At 47.0% G+C, this 25,023-nt stretch overlaps 1 protein-coding gene across 10 annotated transcripts in view; it reads right to left on the bottom strand.

Annotated features, from left to right (window-relative positions):
- LOC112567067 (diacylglycerol kinase zeta-like) overlaps positions 1-25,023 on the bottom strand; it is a 121,492-nt gene that overhangs the window by 35,408 nt on the left and 61,061 nt on the right. For all 10 annotated transcript variants that reach the window (XR_003099738.1, XM_025243599.1, XM_025243601.1 and 7 more), the window contains 3 exons: positions 14,704-14,787; positions 4,618-4,692; positions 4,230-4,286 (listed from right to left, as the gene is read on the bottom strand). Coding sequence is in view for 9 of the 10 variants with exons in the window: in XM_025243599.1 (XP_025099384.1) it covers positions 4,230-4,286; positions 4,618-4,692; positions 14,704-14,787 (216 nt within the window). In the remaining variant the exon portion in view is untranslated. The remainder of the gene's footprint in view (positions 1-4,229; positions 4,287-4,617; positions 4,693-14,703; positions 14,788-25,023) is intronic.

Below are 25,023 nucleotides of genomic sequence, written 5' to 3'. Positions count from 1 at the left end.
ATTTGGCAATAGTGTTTAGAACGATTCCGGGCCCACCACCACCACCACACGGCGAACCTCGGTGAAGGGCTCGTGCATGCTATTGGAAATCGGAGAGGATTGGGAGAGGGCGGAGTGTCGGCCTGCCGTCACTTGTTCTCTGAAATGTCCCAGACGTCTCCTGGAAACGCCGTTTAACGCCGAGACGCGAGAGAGACCCGCAAGGTCTGGAGCCTGCAATGCCAAAGACGATGTCCTTGTTTTCCTGCGCCATTGGCCCGCGGCCAAGTCAGGAATTATTCCCTGTGGACACGTTCAGCCTTCCACTAGCCCCGTGTAGTCTCCCCCACCCTCTCTCTCTCTCTGTGTGGTGGGAGACAGAAATGAAAGAGACTAAAATCCCGATGCATGTCTGGCGAACAATAATAGTCTGAATGATGTGCGCCTGTCTTTTATGGGGGACATAAAGATTTGCCAGACCGCGCAAAGAAAGCTTGTTTTTTCGAGGTTTGATAGTGCGTACCAAATAGGGTCGAAGGGGAAAAAAACCTGTTGGTGCCTACAAGAAGTTACTGTTCTACTGGGTGCGTCGTTTGTCTTTTGAGAAGATGTAGGTCCGCTCATTTACGTTTGCCCTCCAGATCTTCCTCTTGTTCACCTCAGCATCGACATCCCTCCACCAACACACACACACAGTTCCAAGATGCCGCGAAGAACGATCTCACCCAGTGTATGAAACAGACCAGCTTGCATCGCTTCATGCTGCGAGAAGAGGTTCCTGGTGTCACTCGAGGGTGGCCACCCCGCGGTCCGCAAGGACAGTCCACGTCCCCAGCCGCACAGCATGATGAAGAAGCACGAGGGACTCGCACAGCCTGAACCGAGTGGGACGATGCTACTTCACCAGATCCTGTCCAGCCTGCTCATCCCTGACTCGCAGCTGCTGTCTCTTGGAAAGGGTGGTTTCCCGTTACTTCAGTTGCTCATTCAACTCGTGTAGAACTCGTTATTGGCCGTGCCAGTTTGTGTTGACCCTGACCTTATCGTATCAGTGTTCGTCTCATCCCGTACGCGTTCTCGCGCTGTCCGTCCGTCAGTCTGTGAGGTCTTGCAAGGGATTGAGGTATTAGGTCGAACCAACAATTAAGGTTATATCACGAAAAGGCAGCCAGCCCTGTAAACAGATGCCACATGAAGAGAAAGAACAGCGTTTCTGCGCCGAGATCTGAACCCAGGACAGCCAATCCTCACTGTACCCCATCACGGTCACTGAGCTCTGACACAGCCTTTTGACGACTTACCTGAACAAGGCCTTCTTCAATGTTCAACTTTCGCATCACGCGCCTCAGTTTCTCTTTGCCGAACTCTGTTAAATGCTTTTTTTTAAGTCGCTCCCTCTGGTGTTGTTAATGGATTTCTTTCCTATGAGTCCTCTGCTGTTGTAAATCTTTTTCTTCTGTTGCTGCGGCAGTTGAAGATGCTCAACTAAGTTTCTGCCTGCTTTGAAGCCAGCCTGTTCTTCTACTAGCAAGCTCCTCGTCCACCTTTCACACCAGGACCCGTCTGATGGCGCGACGGCAAAGCGCTTATCGCCATGACCAGAAGCGTGGGTGGGCTGTGGGTTCGCATCTCGCCATCGACACACGGGCTTTCTTTCTCGATATGGTATTTTCAAGCGCTAGGGGGACTAGCTTATCTACCAACGCACCATCCTTTTGCTTTCAACAAACCTGCCTTCAAGACCGCTACCGACGAAGAAGAGGAAGGGAGAAGACCTTCAAGTAGGGATCTTGCCGAGGTCTCGTTGACTGCCACAGCAAGTGGACAACATGAACGAAAGGAAAAGAACAGGGGGCGGTACAACAAAACAGAAGAAAACCCAGGTTCTCTATCTCATGCCGATCAGAAGAAAGGGAGTGAAGGGGTGAGCAAATACTCGTACGTCCACGAGGAAGGAAAGAACAGATGACCCACTAGAGGTGGTCGCGCCAATCGACCCGCGCCGGCGATTCAAGTGTAAACGAATGCATCTAAATGTTAATGATACTCTCTCGTTTCCTTCGGCCACGCTCTTTCGCCGGTCACGTGATCCTCTCCAGCCTCTCGAGTTGTGTTCGAACAGAGGAAATCAATCAAACCCTTCTTCTTCAGACACGCACCGCGTTGTGTCATCGTCTGATTCATTATCACACCGTCCACGTGACATAGGTGCTTGCTGGGTAGGGGGGACTGGGAGGAAGGAAAGCAGGGGGCAAAGAACAGAGGTTAGGGAGGATTGGAAACGCCGGAAACGAGTCTCAGAGATGGAAACGGAACAGCTTTTGCAGTCTTTCAGTTGCCACTTCTCTTGACTTCAGCGTCTTGAGAGTTCCACAGACTCAACAACCGTGCTGTCTCTGACATTCCTTCCCTCGGGAACAAGATGGCCGCGCTGGGCCAGGTGGGACGAACGTGACGAAGGTGCGTGTCAGGAGATTCCAGAAGCGTGGCAGACAGACACTGGAATCGATTCCATTCAACATATCAGCACAGGGTAGCTGCAGGCGTTTGCAAGGTCTCCGTCTTCGTGCTCAGATTGTCACATCTCCATGTTAAGCGGGAGGAAGCTGCCATTATTATTATTTGCTGCTACATAATACTACTACAAGAAAGAAATATGACGAGTCACTGCAAAAGCAAGCAACAGAAAGACAAAGAAAAGAAGGATTGAAGTTACTATTTCTAATATTTTTTCAGTACCTGTGTGTTCTGAAAAATAATATCAGCGCATTGTGATAGTACTACCTTAATTGGTAGTTGATGCTTAATTATTTGTTTATTAATCTTTCAAAATCAGCATTTTATTGATTGTACGTTTTGAGCATAAAATTACCCGGAAATTAAAAGGTTAAAAAATCCTGGAAACTATTTGAGCTACAAAAAAAAAAAAAAAAAAAAAGAGTCTAGCATCAATCAAAACAAGATGGAAAACATGTTTACTTTTCTTTTTACTACTGATTGACAAATCAGCCTGGAGTGCTTAATAACAGAAACAATAATAATAATGACACTGTTAGTGATGACAGAGATATGATGAGAGTTACTTGTCGTGCTCCAATGTCATAGAAAGAAGAGTTGGGGGGAGGAAGGATGGCAGGGGCCAGTCGTCTATAGACTGGTCATCAAGTCCACAGCATTATTCATGCCACTCGGAGCCCTGGCCCGTGCCTGCTGACTGTCCCTCCCCATCCCCACCAGCCAGTTCTGGAACTCTCCACGCCAAACAACAATCTGGCGGAATGGGGGTTCCCCCCACCCCGTCTGTCCGACGATGCCGGCAATCTCTTTCATCTTTCCTGTCTTATGGCGCTGTTGCGTGAACATCGTGTTTTCTGATTCTTCGCACTGACGACCAGGGCGGTTCTCGCGCTGCTGCTAATTTACCGTTGGTTTTCCCTTCCACTCTCCCTCCCTCTCCGTCCTTTCTTCGTTCCCCCACCCCACCCGTACAAGGGAACCCGTACAGTGTTCCGGAGGGTTGTGGGAGGAGGACCAGCACGTGCGTGAACGACACCGGACGCACGATCGCCACGCAGTCGACATGGCGGCATCTGTCGCCGCCTCCACTGCGCATGGGCGAAGGTTTTTGAGGGGATCATGGATGAGTGCGAAGGGATAGCTGCCTGCCCTCCCTCCCCGCTCCTTTATTCAGAAGTTAAGTAGGTCAAGCACTTTGCGCCAGGTTTCCACATCACCTCCTCGGGTGACAACAGACACGTTCGTCTATGGTGTGTGCGAGAAGGCAAAAGCGAACCTGCCGCAACATGCATTCGAAATTTAAATTTAAAACACAGCTTGCTTTCAACAGAAATTTATGGAAAACAGTTTTAAGCTGGGGGAACAACTCTGTACATTTACAGCTAGAATGAAATCAATGTTCGGGCACCTCGGCCTCTGCACGTGCACAAACAAACACGGATGTGGCTGGTCTCGCGCGCCAGCCCCGGGGAAGTGTTGGATCACGTGACAGGGGTCAGCAGTCCATTAGAAATCGAGGAGCGGACACTACTCTATGGAATCGGATCGCTGAAGCGTTTCGAGGCTTTCGGCAAGACTGCGGCCTCTCTTTGATGCCTACACGAGAAGCTCTACACGTTGCCAGGAAGCAAACAGTTTACAGGCAGAAACCCGTCAAACTCTCTACAATGCAAGCGCAGGAAATATTACACAGAGATGAAGGCTGATGCCCTTACAAGCTAGAGTTCACTCACCTCTCTGTAGTTCCTGATACCCGCTTCTCGAAATGTTGGTTTACACCGCAGATTTTTCTGTGAACGAAAAAAAAAAAAAAAATTATTCAGACACTATAAACTATACGAAAATAATGTCGTTGGCAGACAGTTGCCGGAGCAATAACCTATTTTTATAGACAAGAAAAACATTAATCTGTCTGTTTCCATGACTTCTCTAGAAACATCCTGCCACCCGTACGTATTTATCAACTTTAAAAATATCCCTAATATCTTGTTTGTCATTGTGTCTGTCGGTCAGTCGGTCAGTAAGCTACAGGCAGACAGGAATAGACAGGAATGCGGGCGGGCAGACAGAAAGGTGCTATTGTGGCTACACCAACATGAACTACGGTGCGATGCTACTCACCTGTTCTAGGAGGGGCAAGCAGGCAGTGTGGGCAACAATTTTGCAGGCGATGCATTTCTTCCGCGGACCTGTTTTCTGTTGGAAACAGAAGAAAACAAAGTCAGTTAATGTTATTGCATAGTTGGCCGACACCATGACATGCGCGCAGGCAATGCTTCTTGCGACAAGCAGTGCAGCAGTTTATATAGTTTGTTACATTTGTATTCAAGCGTGGGATCCCCCTGTGTTTGCAAATAGCGCAATTTACGTATGTACATGAGCAGACAGCTGATGATAAGCTTACCCAGCAGAAACCCAGACGGCAGTTCATTATCATACACCCTTGTCTAAAGCCCCTTCTTACATCTGACCAACAAAGCAGCATTTGGCTAAGTCTGGCAAAGATGTTTATACAAAGCTCGTGTAAACACGTAGCTCCGCTCACTCAAACGTTCGTTAGATATTTGCTCGATGGCTTTCAGCGACCAACAGCAAAAGCAGGAAACTTACTGATAATAACGGTTTATGGAGCTTAGCAAGAATCTGTGACAAAAGCTTGTAACAATCACATCCCCCCCCCACAAAAAAAAAAAAAAATTCTCGTTGATGGTTTAGTTACTGGCTGGCGTGACGTCATTAAAGTACGTCGTCAACGCCTCCGCCAACAGCAGCGACCGGGCAACAGGGGTCAGGAATGCGGGAATCTTTGACCCCGCGGATACTGCTTTATGTCACTTAACTTTGTCACTTAACCCCAGAGCTTCTTTATACCTTCTTGCTGTATGTCTCGCTCTCAGGGGTAGAGTGGCATAGTCGGGATGGAGGATCTGGACACGGCTTTATAACCATGGAGACAATGTCCTTGCTCTTGATAGTCTTATCTTACCCATCGGGACAACGGCTGACCCTTGCCCTCTCTCCTCCGGCCCCTAGCCTGCGAAAGGTGTGCGGTCAGATGACCAGAGAGAGAGAGAAAGTCTGAGGAACAGACACAGTCAAAACACATCAGGACATGAAAGCCACTAGCAGCAATGCAGCAGATGGTGAGAGTTCACTGGTCTACAGGACGTTGGATGGAAAACGCAGGCTTGATCTTCTCGAACAATTGTATTACAGTAATTTACTTTGTTACAACAACACCTCCTGTATTTAACCCCCTTGTCCTAAGTGCACTGAAGTCTTCTAATAATAACTGGCGAGACTGACATACGTGCAGCACAGGGCAAACAAATAAAGAAGTCACGCACTAATACTCAGTTTACATCCCGTCAACTAATCATAAATTTTATCCCAGACCAGATAATCGCTCATTTTTGTAGGGAATCAGCCCCGTCACATTCATTCATTTCCATCATTTTTTGTAGTTTCCATTAGATTTACGAAGGATTTATTTTTTAAAGAAAAGACATTTTGTATTCTTCCATTTCTTCCCTGCATAACTAGAAATGTTTTCCAATCTCATGACGCTGTCAAAAAAATGTTTCACTGAAATTCTCCGCAAAAGAAAATAAGATGGATCACTCCTGTATGCATAGCCGACAACGCTTGTTCTCATCCCCATTCTTGCCTGGCCAATCACCTTTTGATTAACGAGGGCGGCTTGGGTTACTCCGACATCCGCTAAAAATAAAAAACAAAACAAAACAAAAAAGACAAAGAGATGATGGGGGTTATTCAGCCACCCCTCCACACGCGCACAAAATGAAAGGGATGCACAGTTTCAACCCAAGAGCTTCTCCCGTCGCCACCAACTTGTCCCACACGACGAGGCATCACCGAGAATGATGGAAGTGCCTCCACGATGGGTCACTGGCTGGAGTTCTTTCTGCATCCCTCTGAACCTCACAGTGACCAGAAGACCGCAAACAGAAGGGAGGAAGGCGGGGGGCAAATTATCATAGCTGTTTAGGGAAAAGTCGCTTTCATCTGGGTGCACTCAGTCTATCCCACCAAGCTCTCCACAACAACACCCAGATGCTCGCTCTAGTCTCTAAACCCTCACACACACGATTTTGGCGACGTTCTCTCGTCGTCATGACAACAGCATTCGTAGTCAGCTTTCTCGGTCAACCTCCGTGCAGGTCAGGCCGACTTTGGCATTAAGTTAAGACGATTAGGCATAGCGGATCCCGGATGTACCGCCCTCCTCTAAGGAATGGGAAAAGAGAGAAAAATCACCCGGAGCTCCAAGTCTGGAGACAGTGTGGTTCTTCTTCCTCTGTCGTGGGCGTGAAGGTCTCCTGTGTCACAATGTCACAGCCATGTCACAAAGAGGCAACATTTGTAAACACATGTCAACCTACACTTCAACCGCTACCAAAACGGCAGAACCTTCTGAAAAAAAAAAAAAAAAAGAAAACGGGAGGAGGGAAAAGTTGTTCTTTCACCCAACGGCAAAGACAAACAGTTTGACTACGTGGACGGGTGGCGGAGAAGGCGACACGAGAAGGATGTGTGTGGGTGGGGAGGGGGAAAACATTCATGACAGTTCCATCACAGCAAACGACCTCATTCGAATAGGAGAATTGGTCATCCTCTCGCTGAAGCTCTCCCGCGCGCCAGGCATCTTTCGGCAAACGAATTTTATGTCCTCGTCACCGAGTGCCAGGCCCGCCTGACAGGTGCTCGCAGACTCGAGTCTTCAATTGCCCTGATGGGGGAATCGTCTTGGTGGTGGGAGAGAGAACCTGAGGCGGGCTGACGTCAGCCTGAACGTGTCGCACTCCATTTGTTGGCGTGACGGCTCGCGTAATGTGAAGCGACCTTTAGCCCCCAGGTCGCGCCCTGACGAGGCGGCGACATCAGCAAGACCCCGAGTGCTCGGAGTGCGGTCAGGCAGACAAGGTCGATGACAAGGGAACTGGATCCAAGATGAATCGTGCTGAGCCACTCAGACCTCTTTATGACTCATAAACCATCTCTTTTTTTTTTGGAAGGATGCAGGAACATCAATTGTCTTGTTGAACATGCATTTCAAAGTGTCGTGATATCGTAATGATGGACCCGCGCAATTTCCTAGCTCAAGATTTAAAAATAACAAGCATGTCGTTGTGTTAATGGCAAAAGAGATTACATCGTTGATGGCGCACAATTATCCGTATAGTGGTTGTAAATGCCGCTGTGGCAGAATACGAGGACGATGGAGTGATGGAAGTGAAAAGAGAAATAGAAATCGAGCGGAAACGCGCACGCAGACACACACACACACGCACACACAAAGCCCTCTCGCGTTTTGTGAATGACATATCAGAACATCAGATCACATCAACAAGCTGGCATCAAAGCAGTCCCCACAACCATGGCATTAGTCGCGAATGTAGTGGCAGCACGTCCGTTAGAGTCAAAGAAGATCAACTGAATGAAACTTGTAAACAATGATTTCTAAGTTTATATACAAAGTAAGCGAAGACAATCCTGCAGCCTCACGACGGAAGGGGCGCGGACTCGATGCCTCCAGCTGGTCTTGGTATCATGGGGTGTGGGGACCTGGTGTCGGACAATAAGACAGGCAGGATCCAGGGAAGCGGTCTGCGACACCCTCAAACCGTTAATCGCATCGACGCCTTACGTAAGCAAGCGCCCGCGACAACTTCAGATAACACAGCGATGATGACACCCGCGACAAGACGTGAGGGTAGTTGTGGAGGGGGATGGGTGGCGGGGGTAAGGGAGGGGTAAGCAGTGTCTGAAGCCACACCATGCTATTTCTGGGGCCAGCACCAAATCGATGAGGTTGGTCAGGAACTCTCTTACATCAGGGAAATCGACTATCACACGTCGTACCCTTGTACACTCTTACACACCCAACTTCAAGCCCGAGACTACAGGACTATTTTTCATTGTTCTAAGATTCTTTTCTTAAATGGTAATGATTTATAAAAGCTGCACAAAAATCCTCCTCCCTCATCCATTATTTTGTGTCGGAGAGAAGCGTGACCTTTGTCAATAAATAACATGAATACACAACCCCCAGGGATCACAAAACTCGCCAGCTTATCGCCGAAATACGTCAACAACATCTGCTACCTCGCTGTCTACTTCTCTCTCAGCTTTCGTCGCTAGCTTCCACTCCATTAGCGGCCCAAGGAGCACCAGACGTTCCTCTACATCTGGACTTCTTTACTTAGCGCCGACACAGCTCGTGCGCGTGAAGGACTTCATCACTGACCCTTGCCTGCCGCACCTTTCCGTCGTTTCGTTTGACCCTCCCACCAGCTCATAGTTTCCACCGTCCGAGTCTTAAAGGGGCCTGTGCTCCACGCCATGGAAAATGTGTGAGGGTGAGGTTTATCTCCTCACTCGTGGTCACGTGGTTAAGGCCCTTCGTTTGACAACGTCTAGCCGAGGCTTTACACGAGGGTTTTATAAAAACTTTGCCAAACTTAGTCAAACATTCTTCCATATTTTAAGAAGACTCAAAGTAAATAAGCTCGCGTGACACCGCACAGAGTTGTGGGCAGCCTTCATCTCGCCCATTCTACCAATCCAGAAAACACCATTCGGAAAACAAGAGGTCGTGATCATTAGGATTTTTTTTTCGCTATTCCTTTCCTCCCCCCAAAAAAGTTGCTCGACAGTGATCAAATGTTGCAATCTGCTTCGTCAGTTCAAAGTTCAAGGAGGACTAAGATACACAAAGCAGTTTTAGTGATAACGGTCAGTCAACTGGTTTCCATGGTCTAACGTCCAGACAAAGCTACTAACCACACTACCACCACCACACCGCCACCAAAGCCAAAATGCGCTGACGAACAGAGAACGTCATGAGTGTAAAATGTCACGTGACGTCTATTACAGGAGAACAAGTCATGCAAGGTCAGCTGATTACGATCCTGATGATTCGCACAGTAATAATATACTCGAGAAAGGACTCCACTAGAGTTCACTACATCAAAATAAAATAAAGACAGGCAAGGTTGACCGAAAACTACTCTCGCCGCCTCAGAACAGTTCACGCACGACTGAAGAGATGAAAACTTTTCCACGAGTCAGTACTTTCCGACTAATTATTTTGCGATGTCACACGAAGATATTTTTTTTCTCTCTCTCTCTTTTTAAACCAGTGTCGGACCCCCCCACCCAAAAAAAAAAAAAGAATAAGAATAAAACAATGCTAAAAACTCAGAAGAAAGAATTTTAGAAGTAGATTATGTGTACAGACATCTCCTGATGCAATCCAACGTTCCACAGAGAAACAGATAGGTATTACAGTCAGTCTAAAAAGAAGTTTGAAGCAGAAAGGTACCTTGCAGAAATAAACCATAAAAATTTCAGAAATTCTCAATAATATTTTAGACTAGGAATTAGTGAAATAAACATCAACAGATTCTCAACCATATAACGGAAACTGCCCCCTCTGCCAAGAGGAATGGTAAGAATGCATGTGTTCATCTTACTCTGTCTTAAAACGGTGTTGATGTCGATTGTTGATGATGAAAGATTTCCCTCTGCTTTGAACTGGTCGTTGACCCATCAAATAAACAGTTTAGTGTCCATTTCTCTCTCTCACCGACGAACAGCGTCATAACATTTTATTTCTTTATTTGCTTCGCTCCATCCCGAGAGCGGCCATTACAGGCCGGGGCGTCCACACGGTGATATGAAGCGCAATCAAAACCGATTTACGAACGGCTAATCGCGGTTAGCCTCGGCTACAGACCCGGACATCGGCACGGCCTAACCTCTACAATCAAAGCCACTACTTCGCTGGTTGGAAAGCGCTCGTTTTTCGGAAGGCGTGGGGAAAACCCGAAGAAAAAAACAACAACACAAAACTCAACCAGTCACGTGCATCCGATGACGGAAAGAGACGACCACAACATAAACATATTTACCGTTGTCTGACGGTGGAGGCGACACATACATTGTTGATCATGGTGTCGCGGTGGCTGGATGAACTCTTTATTTATTGCCGTGGCTGCGAAGGCAACAGTGTAAGCCGTGTTTATCGCCGAGCTACGGAGAGGGCGTGAGCGGAGGCTGGCAGCCAGCAACTAATGTTTTATCCCGGCTAGGCAGCCAGCCATGTAAACAGATGCCACACGCAGAGAAAAAACAGCGTGCCCGAGACGAGAGCTGAACCCACGACTGTGATGGTGACAGGCGCAAACCGTTGAGCCACCGGACCGCCAGCTACGGATAGGTCAACATACACATAAACAAACACTGTTTATCGCCGTGCTACAGAGGTGGCAATCAAACATTGTTTATAATGTTTATGACATATACCTGGAGCGAGCTGCTACGACCAGAAACAAGATGGTGACTGTTATGCTGACGTACCTGCACTCTCGACAATGCTATGAAAAGTCGACTTATAAAAAGGATAAAATTAACTAGCTTTAAAAAAAAAACCCAAACAAACAAACGAACCTGAAGCGAAAACAAAACAAAACCTGTTTGCCAGCATCCCACATTCTATAAACTTTCTGCCAGAGCCACTGCGACCTTTGCAGTTGTACTATCGCCTGGTTTCAGTCAGATAAATGCTCCTCCGTGTAATTCAGCCTTTTATCAGGCGGCTGTAGGCAGGCGCCGGAGCAAAACACCGCCGCTAGAGGGCACCACAGAAACCACAAACAGCCACATACACGCAGGTAAACAAACTATTGACAAACAGCACCCGTACGTGTGCACAACCTGTCGATAAGCAGCACAGGCGAGGCAGACAGGAGAACTGCAGTGTTCACGCGCCATCTTCCGTGTAGGCCACACATCTTCGTTTGTTTGAATGCCAGCTGTCGAGAACGATATTCATGTCCAGCCTGCTACTATCAACGCGTCTGTGAGGTCACGAATGGAGGAGTTAACGTCCAATAAACATGTCCACAACTCTTCCGTTGGCCACAACCTTTACGATGTTAGCAAAGTCCTGTGTGTCCGTCACGTCCGGGTTGTAAACCCTTTTCCTCCAACAAAAATATTTGCTAGTGGGGGTTCTCCCCGCCCCCTTTCCCACCCCTAACTTTCAATTCAATTCTGGAAAACGGCATTTCGTATCAAGCCCAGATCAATCCCCGAAATAAACAAACAAAATGTGTCCGGTGAGAAGGCCACTGCATAAAATGTTCCCACGGCTAAAAGCAGCGAAGTCTAAAGCAAATGGCGGGTAATCCCAAAGAGTGCTCCCCTCTCCACCTAGTCTTGAGCTGAAGTGACAGCAGGATCCTGGCATCTCCTCGCCCCCCAGAGCGCCTCTGGTTACCATCGCGTGACCGTGCACGCCGGCCTCCAAGACGAGGTCTCGCGAGATAAAAGACCAAATGCCAGCGCGTGGCACCGTGGCACCGTTGGCGGCTGCCCTCATTAGCAGGTGGTGGAGAAAGGTCGTACGGCCCCACACGCGCATGGACGGACATTGTCGGTCTAGGGGTCCCTGTCTAGGGGTCCAAAACTCTCGATTAAGAAGAACGGATATTTGTGTACACACTGGCGCCATGACAGTGATTGTCATTGGCCAACTCTCAAAATGCTCTACCCGTCGGTTTGAGCCACGTGACATGTCCTCATCATCTGTCTCTACCATTGTTGTCAAGGATACATCCTGAGCTGTACTCATCAGCTGCAATGACTAGTGTCAATAGAGGCAAGCCAGACACAAGACTTGCCAGCCAACCTGTTAACCAGAAGCTCGCCCAGTCCCATCCACACCAGCGCTAGACACCAAGGTGTTAGAGGCGACACTGTACACAGCAAACTGCCAAAAAGACCACTTACGTGTTTCCTCTTGAGCTCCTCCTGCTGGAAAGAGATACATTGGTACAGTCAATCCTCACCCGTCAATTTATTGTTGGGTTCCAAATTACACACAAAATATCGCTTAAACACTTTTCAAGGCAGTCTTTCATAATTTTTGTCATAAATATATCTTTTTCGTTGTACAATGTTTAATGTTATCTTCCTTTACAGAAAATGCTGTTTCTTCGCAAATATACAATGTGAATAGAAGTACATGTAGTAATAATTATGAGAGTATATCGAGCGATATTCAACAGAAAGAGCTGAACAACTTCATCCTACCCACCTCTCATTCACACACACAAAGACCTTCTTAACCAGGCGCATGTTATGTAGTCCGTCACAATGGCACAGCGCTGGTCTCGCTATTCCTCTCTCTGAGGAGACACACACACAGAGGATAATGTCTATTCTGGAATTGTCCAAATGCCCTATTGTCCGATATCCGTGTTATACGAACGAACGTCAGGCCTGGAGACAATTTCCTTCCTTCGATTTTCATCCCTTTCCTCTCTCTCTCCTTTCTACTTTACAAATACGCTCGTTGCCAAACCTCGCACATGATGTCTCATGCACGCATAAACCTATCTTCTCTTTGATCTTTGACCTTTGACATTCAACTCCAGCCGTCGTCTTTAAAAAAAAAAACAAACAACAAAAAACACCAACACACCTTGGTGGCAAGGATGATGCGCAAGTACCGAGATTTTGACTGTGAATTGTAGTCATACGGCAATCGTTTCCTTGTCTGGCCCACGTAGGAAGCCAGGATGGTCGGGCAGGATGTTATCGAATTACCGCAGCTCACCCCCCCCCCCCCCCCGAGTGCTCATGGTCCACAGAAGGGTGGGATCCTCCTTCCTCACATTTCTCTGCGCAGACGACCTTCACGGCCAAGCGATCATCGTAGAACTCGACAGGACCAAACAAATAAATGGAAAAAAAAAGGTTGGACAAACTACGAATTTCACGCTTGACGACACTCCAGTCAGAAGTTTTTTTATATATTTTGTAACCTCCTGCCGTTGTCGCCATCATTAGTCGGTCGATTAGGACTAAGAGGACGTCACGTGAATGGCGCGTGTATACACTTCTGAACTTCATGCAACGAGGCACAGCAGTCTTTATGTCCTGAGGAAGGCGGGAGGGATGGAGAGAGAGAGAAAGTGAGAGAGAGAGAGAGAAAGCGAGAAAGAAATCGTTCGTGGCAGACAACTGCCAATGCATCTGGACATGAAGTACTCGGCAGAGGACCAATGACAACACTGGAACCACCGCCGCTCCAACATTCGGCAACCAGACGGCGCTGATTGTCCAACTCTTTCTCCCCCATCTCCATATTTCTCCTTCCCTCCCGTCCCTCCACACATCATGTCCCCACTGCCTGCGTGTGGTCATCACGCCCCCATTCAGAAAGCACTGCAAAAGCTAATTATTATTATTTTTTGTATTTAGAGGCAAGTCGCCATTCACATGGAACAACAGCGGCCATCGTGTTAGGCAGATAAAGGCGCTGGAGAGGCGGAAAATTGTGGCTGATGAGACCAGTCACCTGCACGACCAAGAACAGCAGCCACAGAGTTGCGCCGCATTGCGAGGCGTGCCAATCCGAATCGGAAGAGGGCGCTCGTTTATAACTTATTCAAAGAAGCTACAGAGCGGCGGCAACTCCGGGGACCGCTCCATGGCTGCAGGGCAAAAGTGCTTCTGGTGCCAATCAACCTGGGTGTTGGTGTGCGTGCGTATGTAGGTGTGAGAGTAACAGCAGGGGAGGAACGAGAGAAAGAAAGAAAAATACTAAAGGGGGGAAAAATGCATAAATCCTCTTTCAAGACTTTGAAGGTGTGCGTGCAATAAAAACAAGCTGTGTACATGTAAAAAACAAATGCCAGAGGCTATCAGCAAACGCAGATCCAATTACGAAATTGCCAGACAGTCGATGGGAGAGAAATGGAGCAGGCGGAGGGAACGAGGAAGGGAGGATGGGGGAATCTACCCCAATGGATTTAAGCTATATAACACATAGACATATCTTCTGGATCAGTGGATTTAAGTTGTGTCACACTGTGCATGTGGTCTGCCCACTTGTTGAATGTTTGTTTATATACACATTTGTGTGGTATGTGCAGGCATGGATAAGTGTGCAAGGGTGTCTGTATGCGTGTACACACAATTTGATATATATATATGTCATCATGTTTGTGTGCATATACAGGTATGTTAACACGTGGATATGCATATCGAGGTCGGGGAGAAGCCGTATCCCGCACCCCAGTCCCGATTAGCTTTTCAGTCGCCCGCACCCCGTTCCCCATCTAATCTACCTTTGATCGTTCACGCCTGGGTTGGTGGAGGTAAGAGAACTCTTACCTTACAGTCGAGATCCATTGCATAGCAGTAGTCCCCGGAGGCATTGGTCTCCACCCACAGGTGGTCGCTGTTGGCGGCCTGGTCCTGCAAGACAAACAGCAGAACATTTACATGCAGTGGACACCTCGTCAAGCTCTGTGCACTCCGGCACCGCCTCGTCCCCGCAGGGACCTACACACCCCCGTCCTCTCATGAGGTCCCACGAGAGTTTTTACAACAAGGGAGCTAATTAGGTTTTCAAATGAGGCAACTAGTCGTTGCCCCTGTCTCTTTCGAGTGCTTGGGGGGGGGGTTGGGGGGTTGGGGGAGAGGAAAGAAAGACAGTTAATGTGGACGCAGGCTAATCGATGGGTAACCTTCTGCAACACCTATCGGTATTGCCAACCTAAAAAAAAAAAAAAAGAAAAAAAAAAGGGCCTGTCACTAGATCGCTTGGCCACTCCTTCAGCTTCGGCCATACCATCGAGCGGTGAAAGTGTGACATGACCGAAGCAATAAGTCGCTCGTGACGTCAAGCGCGACGCATGTCGGGACAATCCGCCATTTTGTTTGCACACGCTGTGCGTCACTAAGTGGTCACGTGTTCTGCTTACTTTCTGATTACGTTTGCGTAAACTGCACGCGTTTGTATAAACATCAGTAGCATCGGCCGCAGTGTGGATGGAGGGAGTAGGTATGAGGAAAAGATCGACAGAAAGTGTCGTGTTGGGTGATAACGAATTCTCCATTCTATTTATTTCGTTACTTTTGTTGCTATGTCATATTTTCTTTGTATTTTCAACCGTGACAGAGATCAAGCAAGTTTTCCTCGGGTAAATTAATTTTACTCATCCTGCACAGTACTGTTTAATTGTAACTGCATCGGGTCATGAGGTCAGGTTAACTTGTTTAATGACTTTTCCCAGTTTCCTCCTTTGTCTATGTTTGCGAAATGTGAAGGACACGAAACAAGACAAACCATGCAGCTTTGATTCTCCATCCCCAACAAAGTATACAAACAATTGTCTGACTACTACACTTTATTATTTAGCGATAAAATGTAAATAATAACCATGTGTTTTGATTAGCCTGGGTACCCGAGTAAAGGGGTGTATGTGTATACGTGAGAGCGAGAGACTGCTCGGGTGCGTATGGGTTTGTAGGGGACGGGTGTATGCAATGATTGATATATTTTTGTGAGCGTGTCAGTATTAAGAGTTAAACATTTGATGAGGAAAGTATGAACGCTCCCCACCTTTTGGAATCTTGTTCATTTTTCATGTTTTACATGACCGCGAGCTTAAAGGAAGCTCAAGATGGCGGTCACATGTCTTGTAGATGATTAAGAATCGGTGACGTCCACGATGTGCGGTGCTTAGAATCGTCTCCTCCTGTCGCCAATGCAACAAGCTCATCACAGGTAACCCAGGCTTTAAGGAGAAAGATTCCGACAACTCATTTTCAGTGCTTGATCAGCTCCGCCAGACTCTTTTTTTTTTCCTCTCGATTTTTCTTCCCTTCGACCCAGTCGTGAAACATCTAATTTGGGGAATTTTCGATTTTTTTTCCCAACCAAACAGCTGGAATGACTTCTTGTTCGTTTGTTTTCTCTCCACACGACGATGACTCAGCTGGACAACAGAAGATGGTCACATTTTCAGCATCACAAACCTTTTTCCTTTGTTTTCTACCGACACTTCTCCTGTTCTCTTTGTGCGCAGGAAGGAAGGAGTGTGACAGAGTGCGCAGTTCTGTTCTATTTCTATTCCAGCACCTTCTCTCATCCTCCCGACTATCCTCCTGGGTAGCAAATGATAAATGTTGGGGTTGAGAGAGGTCCATGCAAAGGGTAATAACGCGTGAATGATAGACTTGGAAAGGATCAGCCATGTCGGGCAAGTATAAAGGGGAGAAAAGTCAAAGAATCAGGGTCCACAGTGGCCGCAGCCATGATGCAAAGATAAGGTTACCTAAGGATTAGCTAAGAACCGGAAGCCTTCCTGTGTGATGTGAAGGACAATAGACCCATGCCTAGGACAGTGGGTAAATAATCCAGAGGTCCCCGCATGGTACTAGAAAAAGGAAAGAGACCAGTGAGGGTGGAGGAAGGTGGAAGAGAAAGTCGGACTGTCAGACCATGGATGCTGTTTATTGGTGTCTGTGGTCAGACGACGCACGCCTCCATAACTCCTCCCAGGCTCTTGTTGAACTGCCAGCGCCAAGCCAACGGCGCCAGTCGTGGTGTGGCTGCTCTCTGAAGGCCGTTTTTAACCGGGTGAAAAGGCGAGGCGTGAAACCTCCAAAGTGCCCCTAAAGTTCCATCATTGTGACAAATGCATCAGCGAAGAGTTTGCACTTGGCTCAGCACGCTGACCGAAGTTTAACGTCCCGAACGTTCGCCCACAAGCCACTGGTTTCCTGCGACTTTCACACAGCTTTTGCCAAACTTGGTCCAACGGTCCATGACACTGGGTTTCTCGGCCTCTTGATCAAGTGACAAGCGTTAGGAAGGGCGTTTAAGTTTGATGTACCCTCTTTCAACAGAACCCGGTTCTGAGAGACGACGACGATGATAACGAAAGATGACAAGAAAATGATGACAAAGATTCTGGGCTCGATGTGAGCGAGGTAAGCTACACGAATGAGTTCGGCTAGTATGGTCTCTGATTCGAGTGTCTCTGGCCATATACCAACCGCTTCATCATCCGGGGACCCCGCGGGTACCTTTCCCGCCTCGAGGCGTGGTGAGCACTTTTATCTTCTCAGATACAGCACCGACCGGGCATTAGCCACCACCACTTCCACCACCACCACCACCACCATCACCAGCACCCACCGGCACAGCATCCCACGCAGATGTTTAAAGTCCAACATTAGGGGTGAGCGGCACTCGGTCGTAAAAGCGGCGAGGGCATTTTTCTTGATGGGGGGAGGGGAAAGAGTAGGGGAGGGAGGAGAGCAGGGGAGGGGGCAACTCGCTGCCAACGCCCTCTCTAGAGACAGATGGGTGATCGTCGCCGCTCGGCCCAGCACTTGCGGGCGGCGCGTGGCCTCGAGGGTCATCAAACTAGATTATGTGGCCAGCTGCAGTCTGTGGGGGTGGGTGGCAGCACCGTAATGGCTTGTGGTGGAGACGCCTCTCTCGGACGTGCCTGGCTGGAACCCCGAGGCCTGCTGGGTGAACTCGGCCAGTCAACCTCGGGGAACGTTCTGCAGCTGACTCTAGCGCCATCTACCACCTGATTCCCGGAACGTTTCGCAGACAATGACCGTTTGTAGATCCTGCCTCTGCTGCTGCCGCAGAGATATCGACAGAAGGGAAGGGGTGGAGAAACAAGAAAGTCACACAGAAAGGAAAAAAAAAAGAAGAAGAAAAGAAGATGAAAGAAAAAAAATGTGACAGGAAAGTGAGAAAATGGATTTTTGTTTTTAAGTCACAAAGTTCTGCACATGGTCTTAGGAAAGAAAGAATGAAATGAAACATGAAAACAAGTGTTTAGTGTTACAACTGCCACCAAGTTCTGCACAGGCAGAACAAAGGAGGGAAAAAAAATCAACAAGAACTAGAAAAAGAAGGCTATAAGGAAAAAAAAAAGTCACCAAGGTCGGCAATTCAACCCGTTTCCGGCCTTCGTCGAACTCCGCTGAGGTCAGCCTATCTGCACTTCTCCATCGCAGGCGAAGCAAGACCATTTCTAATTTTTAGAAGAAGTGAGTATCTTACCTGCAGAGAAGGCCTCCACCCAGCCACCCGGTTCCATCCTTTCCTCCCTTGAGTACCCCTATCCCCCGGAAGTAGCTCGCTGCGTCCAATGGTGCACTGCACGAGGTCACCTGGCGATTTCTCGTTGCCCGTTGGTTGTCCCGATCCACCCGAGAATCGCACGGCAAAGAACCGCTCCCCCGTTTCTTAACGTAATTTGCAAAGCACAGCCCAAGCTTCAATTATTTAAAAGGCGAACCGCGAACTAATTATATCCTCATGCCTCCTTCATTGCCGGAGCACCTTCAGCGGAAGTGAAGATGTCGTGTGCAATTGCCACTGCGCATGTCTGTTAGCTTGCCCTCTGTTAGACAAAACTTCACGCCGTGTACTTCCCACACTTCAGAGTTCAACACGATCTACAGCATCCTTCCCCACTTTTTTTCCTCCTGTGGGATGGGGGTTGGGGGATGGCTGCTGCCGGGGATTTTTCTGAGGGCATCATGACCAATGTCTCCTCCTCTAGGAGGCTCGCGCACAGACCTCTGTACTCTCTGGACAAGATGATCGGGGTCCTTCGGCGAAGCACGGAGAACTTCAACTACAGGCAAAAAGAGCGCGAAGCGGATGAATGTGTTTTATTTTTTTTTTTTAACAATCAGTTACCATTGTTTTATCATTTGCAGAAATGGTCAGCTCATGATGTGCAGTTGGTTGCACGAACCAAAAGACTCAATGGTTGGTTGGTTTATTTAGCAGCGATTTCATACTATGGGGGGAGGAGGAGGAAACCAAAGTACCCGGAGAAAACCTCCGACGTCCAGCTCAAAAGTTCTAACAAGTCTTTTGTTGTGTAAATAAATATGCGCTACTGATATGCATTTTGATGGAAGTTTTGTATATTTTGTACATGAAACTGTGAACACTTCTCGTCTATTGATCAGCACCTTGGCACATATACATTTGAAGATTTTTCCAAAAGAAATTATATTTGTTTCAAAAAGACGAAAAATATTTATTTAAAATTTGATTCAGCATGATGATTTGTTTTTAATTAATGAATAATACACGATAGTTCCTATAACTGTCATGGAAAATATGTGTGTGTGTGTTTTAAAGCCATACCTGATTGGCGAACATATCACTCTCATAAGACTCATTTCATTCACTTATTAATACCTCGAACACAAAATCGCAAGGGAAACCATGAATTTCAAGAAATTAAATAAAAACGATTTCCTCGCCATTTAATTACGTTTTAGTAAAAATAAAAAATAAAAAAACTGTGTGAACGAAACATTCATAATGTATAATCACTTTTTTCAATGGTGTGAATTTGTAACAACTCAGGCTGCATTTCCCTACAAATTTTTACATTTTGCATTTTCGGTAACATTAGTACACTGCTTAGTACATCAGATGCCACTAATCTAAACACTAATGCCTCAAAAGTCCTACTGTCATTTTTAAAAATGTCTTCAACCTCTTGATAAAGATATTAAGCCAGTTTATTTTCTGTAATACCCGCGACTTAATTAAAAGCGCTTTATTAAAGTTGTTTCAACATTGTTTAGAGAGGTAAACACAACCGTAATTTAATCATATGTTTTATGTTACAGTGTCATCGGAACTTGCTTTGGCATAGTTGGGACTACATATTTTCATTATAATATATTTTGTAACAGTTGAAAATAGAATTAAAATGCATAATCAATTGTACTTCCAACACTTTAAGTAACAAAGTACTTTTTGTATGATTTTTATTAATAAATCTGTGTTTATGCGTGTGCTTTAAAGCTCAATATCCCACTTGGCAACAGTTTACTTACACAATCATGACCATGTTCGTGTTTCAGCAGACTGTACGTACGCTGTTCTCAAAGCTGATTGTTAGAAGTTTTAAAAATATAACAAACAGAACTTTCTACAACACGATACTTCCTTGCATTAACTGAAAACTTATTTGTGATGAATACGGCATGTAGAGATGCAAAAACTGCACCCATCTCCCTAGCAACATCACTGACACGCAAGGCGGCACTTCCTGCCTGTACCGGAAGTAGCGTTTGGCCATGACGCCTGCAGACCTTCACGCTGAATGGCGGTCTGTGAAGTCTGTGGTGCTGCATATCCAGTCTTTGTCCATCTCCATATAGCAAAAATACCTTCTCTACGGTACTTATTCTACCCACCCTCCCTAACCTCAGCCCCGCCATTCCTTCCACCACCCTCCTAGCTACCATGTTACCCATTCGGTCCGATACCAATCCAGCAACAAGATGACCAGAATAAAGATTGTTCTTTCTAGTACAATGCTGTATATTTTTGGTGTAATAGGATTTTTCTTTTTTTGGACAGAGGTAATGAAGTATTTGGGAGACTGACAACTGTTTCGATTTTCTCGCAGAAATGCTGTGCAATCAGCCTGGAAGCGAGTACATCGAGATGCCATGTCTGTGCTTCTCTCACAACGCGCTCATCAAGATGGCCTGACAATGGGCTCCCGTGCACTCGCGTGCCCTCACTGCACCCAATACATCGAGACAAACTGCAAATGACTTTCGAAATTAGAAGATATTTTTTTTAATACGAAAAGGCCTCAATTTGTTTTTTTTCTTTATCCTGAAGCAATGCTATATAGCGGACGTTACACACTCCTGTGTCATCCCTCCGCTCTCACAACAAGATGCATGATAATAAAAATCCTCGCAGGGTTCTACAGAACTCAACTGACAGCCATTAATGTTCGGCATTCCGATATACTTGCCATCCAGATGTTTAAAAAAAGCGAATGTGTTGGACCAGCAATTCGGGGGAGCAGACAATGAAACGTAATCTGAGTATAATAAAGCTACAAGTCGTCTCCTTGACATTTTCTTTTCAAGTTTGTTTGGAGAGTGAGATGTTACAGACCGCACTTTTCTTTTCTTTTTTTTTTTTTTTTTTTTGTGAGGGTGATGCTCATCTCTAATTCTCGTTTCTTTACCTTCCGCAACTCTCACTGAGATAAAAGCCATATTTCCTGACGGCTTTGTCAACTAAGGGTTTGTGCGCCACACGGGTATCGAACCAGCGCGCTCTAGGATTCGGACGCCAGTGCTGAAACCAATCGCTCGCGGTGTGATGATGGAAGGTAAAGTACTAACATTACTAACACTAACATCACAGCCAATCGTGCTGTGGCCACGTGCAGCCCAGAATCTCTCTGGGCTCTTGGCTACGTGTCATCGTCGTTACCCAGGGTGTATGCGGGAGGATGGCGGGGAGTAAATTACCCCAATGGGAGAATAGTGCTAGTGGCAGCAAGAGACTGACGTTTTTACGCCGTCAGCAGCAAAAGCTACAACGCGGCAGAACAACAAAACATCCCAGGGTTCCCGATGTGCGATGTGGGCCAGAGCTCAATCAAACATCAACTTAAGCGTAAGTCCGTTGACTCAACTTTAAGCACAGAACTCGGAACAACGGATCCTCCCAGAGATGTTGGAAAACAGGCTTCGTGATATTTATTCTGTTCCGTTGGAGGGCTGAGTGAGTTGGGAGGTGGAGGGATTTAGTCGGGGGCACACTTATTCTAGACTCTGGACAGCAGGAGCCTAGCATGCTTCTTCCTCTGGGACTACTACAGACTGCTCGCCATCAGTTATTTTGCTGACGTATGTGAGGCCGCACCGCGCAGAATCAACACCTGTTAAAAGAGACACACCAGACCATCGCCGGGTGCCTGATCTGCGCTCATCGCCCCCAATAGTAGTCTCAGTGAATGTTGCAAAACCTTTAGAACTCAGGAGTAGTGAAGTTGTGCAGAGCACGTAGTAGCGAGTATTCCCAACGAGTCAGCACATTCAGACTGTTACAGATTCTTCCGTTCCTCGGCAGCGCCGTTACATATCCGTGTTACTGCAATGTGAAAATGTACTTCTCTTGCAATATGCTTCTGTCCTTCACTCTTGCAATAAAGCAGCTGTCATTTAAGTAAAGCCCGAAGTTAATCATTCGACATAATCACATGGGATCAAGTAGCTTTAATGATCAAGCTTTCTGGCTTAATATCCTCCATACCGCGACACACACCTTTCGCATAAGACACAACATTTTTATTCCAATACACACACACTAACAAATGTAGAGCGAGCAAGCAATAACACAAGCAAACACTGACTAGCATCAAACATCGCTGATGTACATTTAAATCATAGAGGGAAAGCGGTTAGCCACCAAGCAATCAGGATCCAATTACCTCGCATGCGGCGGGGAGCTATTCTAGTCTGGGGCGCACAGTAATGGGACATCTGACAGGCAACAGTCAATCCGGGGCCCTTGTTCGTGATGTGCTGAGCTGCCATCAATCCTGGCCGGTCGCCATAGACAGCGGTGGCATCAGCCCGGCTACAGGTTACCAGTAATAACCGTCACTATTGCCCTCCAAACACTCATTTCCAGCTGATCAAGAGCTCTTTCGCTGCAGGCGAGGTCTGTCATGATGTTCCTCGCCAGCGCGACGGCAACGGTTTGTCCACGTTGAGTTGCTGCTCCAGGGGTGGGGAGGAGGAAACGATGAGGTAGGAAGGAAGGAGGTCGGACGGCAGAGTGAATTCATCACATTCCCAACCGCCTCCGCTTTCTTCCTCCCGCATAACATACCGATAGGGAGACGCGACCGTTGCTTGATAGGGGAGGCCACCGTCGTAGCTCTAGCTAGGACAGTCAGGGTTCTCGCCTCTCGCCGGTCAAATAACCGCTGACATTTTGAAGTGCCGAACACCGTCAATCCCCAACATTGTCACACCTCGAGAACTCGACTATACTTCGGTATAACTCGGTCAGACTTCGGCAGAACTCGGTCAGACTTCGATATAGCTTCGGTTTAACGGCCATTCTTCGGCACAACTCTGCTAGGCCTTGGTACAAGTCGGCCCAAACCCATCTGTCATCTTTCAGTCGTCATGAGTTAAGCCCACATTTGGCAGTCAGTGTCCCCCGTCGGCATCCTCGGAGGTAGTTTCTTGCCAGTTACCTTAGAGGTCTTTACAGTCAGTGAGAGATGCTTTGCGTTAAAGGACACTGGTGGAAGCTTGCGTTTCATCCCGAACTTGTATTACTGGACTGCTGGCAGACGATTTATTTTTCCAGTTAACTACTAAAACGAGGCAGGTGTGTACAAAGCTTCCGGTTTAGTCACATTCTGTCTTTAGGCTCGCCGAGACTAACAGCGGATAATTTCGCAGGAGGCTAAGCGTTGGTCTTGGCAGACAGCAGTCCACCTACACACGTCCATGGTTTTATGAACTTGTTCCGTTTTTTTTTTTATAACCGTTGGACATTTTTTATCATATTTTTCAGCTGAAAGCGCGAATGTCACCCTACTTTAATATACCCTGACTATGTCCTCAAGGAGCACATACACTCATTTAAAAAAAAAAAAAGCCTTAAACTCGGAATTTTAGGAGATCGATCTCACTATCCACACCCTGCATTAAAAGAACCCTCTCCTATGACTGGAATAATGATCTGGTCTGTAAAAAACAAAAGCGGTCAATCAGGACATTGCTGATATCTTTCTTGTCTTAGGTGAAGATGTTTTTAATACTAAAGAACCAAGTGAGCTGATGAGCGCAAGAAGGCAGTAAGAAAAGAGAAAGAGAAGGAACGAATAAATTTTGCCTCTTGATACGAAGGCATGCCTGCTGTAACGACGCCTCATGCAAGTCCACAAGATGCTGGCAACTTTCCGTAGGCATGCATCAAATCCACGATCAAATCCTCTTTTTATGAGGCTGCAGCCATTATCATGCCAACCGTGGCATTTCTGCAGTTAACTGCACGTAAGCTTTCTTCACACAGTAGCGAGGGGGGCGGGGAAAGGCCACCGGAGGGCACGGGGCCAGGTGTGGACTGTTTCACACCCCGTTTACAACACTAATAAACCTGTACGGAAAGCAGTCTTTCGTGAATAATCATAAACCTCTTTTTACAACATCCATGGCTTTGTACTCTATTTCTTCTTATTTATTTCGGAACAATTATTTTTTGATTTTAAGCTATTCACTGAAATCGGAATTACGAAATGTATAGCTGCCACGCAAAAGCAGCAAACACTCGTGATCGTTTGGATGTCAACATAAGTAATGACTGCTTCTTCAGATTATTATATCATTTTAAAATAACATTCTTTATAACTTGGCTCTCAAACGTCCTTAAAACGAGATCACTTGCTTTTATACTTCACAGGAAACAAAAGTTCAAAAGGTTCACGCGAAAAGGTGTCTAGTGATGAGGGTTGGATATGGTGCTTGATGGTGGGACAGCGGCTGGGAGGCGGGAGATGGGCGGAGGGAGGAAAAAAAAAAGAGGTGGGTGAAGTATTTACGTCTGTCCTGACGTTCCGTGGGGAGGAGGCTTTATTTCTGGCTGTTGACTTACACTGGATGCTTGGCCCGTCGCTGACGGCGACGACTGCTTTGGCCGACACCTTTATTGATAGACGACGACACGACGACAGCTGCTGCCTGATTACCGAACTGGGCGAGCTGCCGGGTGGCCACGCACCGGGGGAAATCAGACTCGAGTACCTCGTTAGGCTGTGTGTCTGTCAGGTACACCGCACCAGGAAATTCTTTCTTTTATATATATATATA

This window comes from Pomacea canaliculata, linkage group LG6, assembly GCF_003073045.1.
Source record: "Pomacea canaliculata isolate SZHN2017 linkage group LG6, ASM307304v1, whole genome shotgun sequence".
Lineage (NCBI taxonomy): Eukaryota > Metazoa > Mollusca > Gastropoda > Architaenioglossa > Ampullariidae > Pomacea > Pomacea canaliculata.
This window is presented reverse-complemented; position numbering and strand designations above follow the sequence as displayed.